The 8,080-nt window shown below is 35.7% G+C and overlaps 1 protein-coding gene across 1 annotated transcript in view; it reads left to right on the forward strand.

Moving 5' to 3' along the window:
- LOC105535020 (disintegrin and metalloproteinase domain-containing protein 2) overlaps nucleotides 1–7,596 on the forward strand; it is a gene marked incomplete at its 3' end in the record, with an annotated part of 85,191 nt that extends 77,595 nt beyond the window's left edge. The window contains exons 12-14 of the mRNA XM_011973977.1: nucleotides 4,837–5,020; nucleotides 7,193–7,291; nucleotides 7,401–7,596. Coding sequence (XP_011829367.1) covers nucleotides 4,837–5,020; nucleotides 7,193–7,291; nucleotides 7,401–7,596 — 479 coding nt within the window. The remainder of the gene's footprint in view (nucleotides 1–4,836; nucleotides 5,021–7,192; nucleotides 7,292–7,400) is intronic.
- Between the last annotated feature and the right edge of the window lie 484 nt (nucleotides 7,597–8,080).

Here is an 8,080-nt window from a genome sequence, read left to right on the forward strand (position 1 = left end):
GACCCTGTTTGCCTGGGTATCAGCAGCAGAGGCTGCAGAAGATAGAATATTGCTGAATAACAAGTGTACCTGTCTGATTCTTGCTTTGGAAGCTTCCTCTCAGGGGTGTACTCCACCGTGTGAGGTGTGGGGTGTCAGTCTGCCCCTAGTGGGGGATGTCTCCCAGTTAAGCTACTCAGGGGTCAGGAACCCACTTGAGTAGGCAGTCTGTCTGTTCTCAGATCTCAACCTCCATGTTGGGAGATCCACTGCTCTCTTCAAAGCTGTCAGAAAGAGTCGTTTGCGTCTGCAGAGGTTTCAGCTGCTTTTTGTTTTTGTTGTTGTTGTTGTTGTTTAGCTATGCCCTGTCCCCAGAGGTGGAGTCTACAGAGACAGGCAGGACTCCTTGAGTTGCTGTGAGCTCCACCTAGTTGGAGCTTCCCAGCCGCTTTGTTTACCTACTTAAGCCTCAGCAATGGCGGGCGCCCCTCCCCTAGCCTGGCTGCTGCCTTGCCGGTAGATCGCAGACTGCTGTGCTGGTAATGAGGCAGGCTGCGTGGGCATGGGACCCTCCCGGCCAGGTGTGGGATATAATCTCCTGGTGTGCCTGTTTCCTAAGATCCTTGGTAAATTGCAGTATTGGGGTGGGAGTTACCCGATTTTCCAGGTGTTGTGTGTCTCAGTTCCCCTGGCTAGGAAAGGGGATTCCCTTCCCCCTTGCGCTTCCCATGTGAGGCGATGCCTGGCCCTCCTTCAGCTCTCGCTGGAAGGGCTGCAGCAGCTGACCAGCACCGATTGTCCTGCACTCCCTAGTGAGATGAACCCAGTACCTCAGTTGAAAACGCAGAAATCACCTGTCTTCTGTGAAGCTTGCACTGGGAGTTGGAGACTAGAGCTGTTCCTATTCGGCCATCTTAATTTTCTTCTTCTAATAAATGATTTGTTTCCTCAAAATTGATTAATTTTTCATAAAAATTTTTAGAGTCTTCATTTATTTTCCTCTAAAAGTCAATGGGATAATTTGTGATATGCCCTCTTTTATCTCAGATACTGATCATTTGAGTTTCTTTCTTTTTATAATCACTGTAACTTAGATTTTATCAAATTAATTAATTTTTTTCAAAGAACCATATTTTAATCACATTGACTCTTTCCCATGGCCTATCTACTTTGTTCTCCTTTATTTCTACTTAGTTTGTGGTAAATTTTTTCATCCTTTTTTCTAAATTTTTAATGTAAAATTCAAATAACTGATTTTAAACCTCCCTTCTTTTTGTGCAAACCCTTTAAAGCTCTGCATTTCTAATCACAAGTTCCTAGAACTTGACCTTCAATTACACACTACACATTTTTAATATTTTGTGTTTCATTTCCAGTTAGTTGAAATATTTTCAAGTTTTTGTTGTTTCTTCTTTGTTTGCTATTTTAGATGTAGGTTAGTTGATTTTCAAATATTTGTGGATTTCCTAAATATCTTTTTGTTATCTGATTTAATATCTGCTGTGGTCCAAAAATATACTTTCTAGGTGTCTATCTTTTGCATTTCATGAGACTTATTTAATAATTGTTTTTATTTTTGTCTTTCTTTGTTTTTCATTTTTTCAAATTGATTCTTTCCATCATGTATAACAGAATGTGAGAGAATGTGTTGAGGTGTTATTTTTCTGTTTTCAGTTAGTAATTAAGATGCCTGTAGTAATTCCTTCAAAATTATAATTAAATATAGGTTATATTAATGTTGTTCCTAGTGAATGGTACTTCCTTTTTAGAAATACAAAATATTAGACACATGTTTTGATGTTTTGATTATGAATTAAGGAAAAAGATGCTCCATACTTTTATTTTCTATTGTATTGTCACTAGAATATTTCATTCTTTTGCAAATACTTTGTAATTTTATAGTGAGAAAATGAATGGTTGAAATGTGGTTGATAAACAAATATTTTGATTGAAATCTACATTGGCATTAAATTTGCATTTAGATTTTGCTGCAAGTTACAGAAAACACAAAGGAATAATAGCTACAATCAAAGAAAAGTTTATTTTGAGAAATTACCATTCTATTAATTGTGTGATATTTCACAGTATAATTTCATGCTGTATTTCTACACAGTGGCTTCCATTCCCAAAATAATCTCATATCCCTAATGGAAGTTTTTATTACAACAATTAATCAAATTTAAGGTGACCAATAGGATAAAGGAGCTTACAAAAACATGTCTATCTCATTACCTCCTAGAACTTGAACTTATGGCTCGTCTTAGGTCAATCAATTGACTTCTATATATGTTCACTCATTTATTAAAAACTGAGAAATTTAGGCATTGTACAATGAAGTCATGCATTCAACTAACAACCAGAGGCTCCATTATCAAGAAAAAAAATGAGAGAATAGAGAATAAAAACATCCAGCAAATCTCTATAAAGATTCAAGCTGCAAAACAAGTACTCTAATCAGATGCAATTCTGCTTGATATTTTACTTTCTAATGACAATGTTAATTTTATTACCAGAAAGTGTATATTCTATAAACCAGTTCACACATGGTAAACATATCTTCCGTTGCCTGGGTCTCAGTAATATTAAATTTCTATCAGTTTTTTTTTTCTATATGGTTTCTTGTATTTAGATAGTAATCATTGAATTCTTGGCAATTTATAATAACTCCATTATTTAAGGTTGATGGAACTGAGGGGAATGTTCAACCAGGTTGTGATCACAAAACACGTCATACTAACACTGTTAGTTTGTTCAAAAATTCTAAATTTATTCGAGGTCTTCATGTGAATAACATTTTCCCTTGAAAATCCAAATGACTGGAGTTTGATACCATCAAGTTTATTACCTTAAAACTCATCACATTCCTTTTAACATTGTTAAATGTATAAATCTCTTTATAGAGATTTGCTGGATGTTTTCATTCTCTATTCTCTCATTTTTTTCTTGATAATGGAGCCTCTGGTTGTTAGTTGAATGCATGACTTCATTGTACAATGCCTAAATTTCTCAGTTTTTAATAAATGAGTGAACATATATAGAAGTCAATTGATTGACTTAAGATGAGCCATAAGTTCAAGGATCAAAATATAGATCCTTGTGATTATAATCTTTTTAAACATTGTTAATACTACTTAGAATAATCAAAATTATAACAAAATTAAACTTAATCTATTATTTATAGCAAGTGACTTCAATAGTACACACCTTTAAAAGAACTAGCAGAAGATAGTTATTGAATGATTGAATTAGTAACATTCAGTTTTTGGTAAACATTCTGAAGTAAAACAAATGTCAGTAAGGGGAATAAAGGGTAGTAAGGAAGTGGTATTTTTAAAGTGTGCTTGGAAATATCTGTTTGCGTAAATGTTGTAGAGACATGTGAAATGAATGAAAGGGAACCATGCATGGATACTAAGGAATCATTTTCCAGGCAGAGGAAATAGTTGAATATTTGATGGAGGGGACAGTAAGAGATCCACCTATTTGAGCAGAGTGAGTTGAGGTTGATGAGGAGAAGGACCTCTGATGAGAGAGACAGGAAAGTCTGTGAGTAGGTAGTTGTTATGGGGAACACGTATTGAATATATAGAGAGTAGACAGATTTGACAAAATTTCTTGGCAGATAAGGAGTTTGTGAGAAATATAAGATAACCTCAAGGTTTCTGTCCTGAGCAACTAGGTGGTTGGAGTTTCCCTGTAGTGAATTTTAAAATATTAGGAGTACAAACTATGCATAGGCACAGTTTTTAGTACTTTACGTGTATAATACTCTCACAACTTTATGAGATAAATAATACATTTATCTTCATGTTGAAAGGAGGACACTAAAATGCATATAATTTTAAAATCTTTTACAAGGACAAACAACCTGTAAATGGCAAAACCAAGATTTTTAACTCATTTGTTTTGATGGACCACAGAGTCCACATTCTGAAACACTGTGTTATACTTTGTGAGGGGTGGTTTTGGGGAGAAGAATCAAGAGTATAGGGAATTTATATTTAAGGTGCCAATAAAATACACTTAAGAAGAAACACTGAATAAAGCATCAGACTCTGGACTGGAGTTCAGGTGATAACGCTAGAGAAACAAGTATTAGAGCTATTGGGCATAGATGCTATTTGCAACTATAGACATAGATACAATAACCTATGAATAAATATAGATTTCTTAAAAAAAGAAAAGCCTGGGCCGGGCACCTTGGCTCATGCCTGTAATCCCAGCACTTCGGGAGACCTAGGTGGGCAGATCACGAGGTCAGGAGTTCTAGACCAACCTAACCAACATGGTGAAACCCCATCTCTTCTAAAAAAAAAATACAAAAAATAGTAGGGCATAGTGACTTGCGCCTCTAATCCCAGTTATTCAGGAGGCTGAGGCAGGAGAATTGCTTGAACTGGGGAGATGGAGGTTGCAGTGAGCGGAGATCGTGCCATTGCACTCCAGCCTGGGTGACAGAGCAAGACTCCGTCTCAAAAAAAAAAAAAAAAAAAAAAAAAAAATCTTGTTTTCTTTATTAATGCAGGGGTGTCCCAGCACTTAGAAGTTATAAAAAGAAAGAGCACAAATGAAACAGCAATTGGGGCACTTTGGAAAATAGGAGCTTAAACAAGAGAGAGCAGTGTCATGAATAAGTGTCATCGGAGAGCCATTAAAACTTTATGGATTAGTCATTTACTTCCACTAAAAGATTTACTGCTTGCACAGTTGACTCCTCATGCCCAGAGATGGAAAGCTTTGACACTCACAGACTTGGGAATTTGGTCTGTTGTGGAATGCTATTATATAGGTTTATTCTAAGGGTAGGTAGTTTATGGAAACCCTTACATTAAAATTTGAAGTTTGATGTGTCTTTAGTCATTTCAGTGGTGTGAAGATCTTTAGTAACTGCAGCATCGAAGACTTTGCACATTTTATTTCAAAACAGAAGTCCCAGTGTCTTCACAATCAGCCTCGATTAGATCCTTTTTTCAAACAGCAAGCCGTGTGTGGTAATGCAAAGCTGGAAGCAGGAGAGGAGTGTGACTGTGGGACCCAACAGGTTGGTACTAATTTGGGAGGCTATGAACTGAAATTGCAGCAAAAATTACTTATTAATTCAAGTGTGAAACTGCCATTTTCCTTAATTTATCAAGTTACATTTTCTGCAAACGATTCAGGAGGCTGTGTAGGTGTTATAATAACTAATGAGTGCACTTATATATATTGGTATAGTGGTTCAGTGCTTTGTAGATCTACGTGGATTTGTATGAATATACAAGTAATTTTCCTTTATTTATTCCAGCTTTCTTGAGGTATAGCTGACAATTTAAAATTGTATATATTTAAGTTATATAACTTGATGATTGAGTATATGAGTACATTTTGAAATGCCCACTAAAATCTAGGTAGCTAACATATCTGTAATCTCACCATAGCATTTTATTTTTTCCTTTTGTTTTGTTTTTTAAAAATTTTCCTTTCTGGTGAGAACACTCAGAACCTACCTTCTTAGCAAAGTTCAAGTATATGATACAATATTGTTAACTGTAGTCATGTTTGACCTCCAGAACGTGTTCATCTTGCAGAATTGAAACTTTATACCCCTTGACCGTCATCTCCCTGTTTTCCCCTCCCTGAAGTCCCTGGTAAGCACCATTCTAATCTCTCATGTAAGAAATGTTCAAGGCCGCTAATTTCACAACTGAGTTGATGTAGGTTCAATCTCTTCCTCTTCAGTATAGACTTTCCTAGTTTTTTAAGCCTAAAATTTAAACCTAGTATTTAACCTAAATTCCTTTGTTGTTCATAAAGAGATATTTTAAAGCTTTCACTATGGAGCAAGAAAACCTAGGGAGCACATTTGTGGCTTTTGAATATTTTAATCCGGGTCAATATTTAAGTCAAAAAGATTTGTAACATACATAATTAAGAACAGCTAGTTTTCCCAAACCACAGAAATCTTAGAGAAAGCGCCTGGGTTGAAGGGAGGTGAGGAGAGCAGAGATAAAGGGAATGAAATGAGGGGGAGGAGATACTGAAACTCACAGCGAATGGTACAGGCTCAAAAGGATCACAAAGACTAAGTAGACTTCATTGTGCCCTACAGTAGTCACTCATGTAGCCCTCCAACCAGAAAGGTATGTTTACAGATCCTGAGATATGTGATATGTTTTTAAAAAAATTGTTCCTCATCACCCACTTGTTTTTGCTTGGTTGGGTTTGAATGGAAACATCTTGAAACTTTCTTCTTCAATTTGACAGTCATGTATCTAAGCTCTCTAAATGTTATATAATTGAGGCTTAAATCACTAAGATATAACTTTCTCCTCTAGAATTACAGTAGATAGCAATGACAGTGACAATTCTTAGACAGAATAGCTGTGAAAAATACTGACTACTCTGTGCTTTGAGTAAGTATCTTGCTATAACTCATATGAAGACTACTAAATCCATGATTTATTTTTGTGTGATTTATCAAATTTCTTTTTCCAGTTTATCCTATTTTAAATTTCTGGGTATTTAAAAAATGTGTGTGTGTGTGTGAGAGAGAGAGAGAGAGAGTGTGTGTGTGTGTGTGTGTGTGAGAGAGAGAGAGAATGCATTGTCTTTTAGCCTTCTTATCTATTGCTTTTACTAACTTTAGTAATAGAAGTTTTAAAAGCATATTCACTGGGCGTAGATGAACTAAAGCATAAAACAAGGCATAATAAGATATGAGTGAATGATATAAAGGTGACAACTTCATCATTCTCGGAAATAATATCATTTTTCCAGAACTTAGAGAATTAAAAATGAAATAAATCAACAATATACCACAAAATGCAGAAACTTGTTAAAATGTTAGATTCAGAAGGCTCTAATAAGTAGTCACTACAATAGAATTTTTAAAGTATAACTTCTGTTTATTTTACGTCTTGTATTTAACTATCTCTATCTACAAGAGCCAGTTCTTCTCAATGACTTGACTATGGTGGACCCCAGGGCTTCAGAGAATCCTTTTATCAGTGTAACCAAACCTATTCTAAGCAATATGAGCAACACATGGTCTGACAATTAGTAGGTAATTAATAAATGTCTCTTAAGTAAATGAGTAAGTGGTTTTATTTTTCTGTTTGCAAACATGTAAGTTAAGCATCTATGTGTATGTTATATAATATGTTGTCATTATGAACATGTCTATAATATGAATACAAGTTGGAAAATACTCCAGATCATTTGATTTGCCTTACAGAATTGTTTCCTTCTTGGAGCCAAATGCTGTGATACTGCCACATGTAGATTTAAAGCCGGTTCAAATTGTGCTGAAGGACCATGCTGTGAAAATTGTCTAGTAAGAGCTTTTTGAACAATTTCAGTATTACCTACATAAGTAGTTATCATTATTATGCTTATGTATTCTCATTCTGCTTAATTCAATATCATTTACCTCATCCCTTCAGTTTATGTCACAAGAAAGAGTATGTAGGCCTTCCTTTGATGAATGCGACCTCCCTGAATATTGCAATGGAACATCTGCGTCATGTCCAGAAAACCACTTTATTCAGACTGGGCATCCGTGTGGACCGAATCAATGGCTCTGTATAGATGGAGTTTGTATGAGTGGGGATAAACAATGTATGGACACATTTGGCGGAGGTATTTATTATCATTTGATTTCTCATATATGTGCTTTTTCTGGAAACTGAACAGAAATAGATGCTGATACATGACTGTGATTTTTAAAATGTCACATTTAGTTTAAATATTCTAAAGAATTATAGAAAGAGAAGAATATGGCCAGGTGTGGTGGCTCACGTGTGTAATCCCAGCACTTTGGGAGACCGAGGTGGGCAGATCACCCGAGGTCAGGTGTTGGAGACCAGCCTGGCCAACATGATGAAACCCCATCTCTACTAAAAATACAAAAATTAGCCGTGTTTGGTGGCACACGCCTGTAATCCTAGCTACTCAGTAGGCTGAGGTTGCAGTGAGCTGAGATCACGCCACTGCACTCCAGCCTGAGAGAAAGAGTGAGACTCCACCTCAAAAAAAAAAAAAAAAAAAAAAGAGAATACTGCCAGAAAAAATATCAGTAGCTAGAAATTAAAAATTAATTTAATTAAAAGTGAAATCATTATGT

The sequence above is a fragment of the Mandrillus leucophaeus genome, unplaced genomic scaffold (genome assembly GCF_000951045.1).
Source record: "Mandrillus leucophaeus isolate KB7577 unplaced genomic scaffold, Mleu.le_1.0 Scaffold1006, whole genome shotgun sequence".
NCBI classification, from domain to species: domain Eukaryota; kingdom Metazoa; phylum Chordata; class Mammalia; order Primates; family Cercopithecidae; genus Mandrillus; species Mandrillus leucophaeus.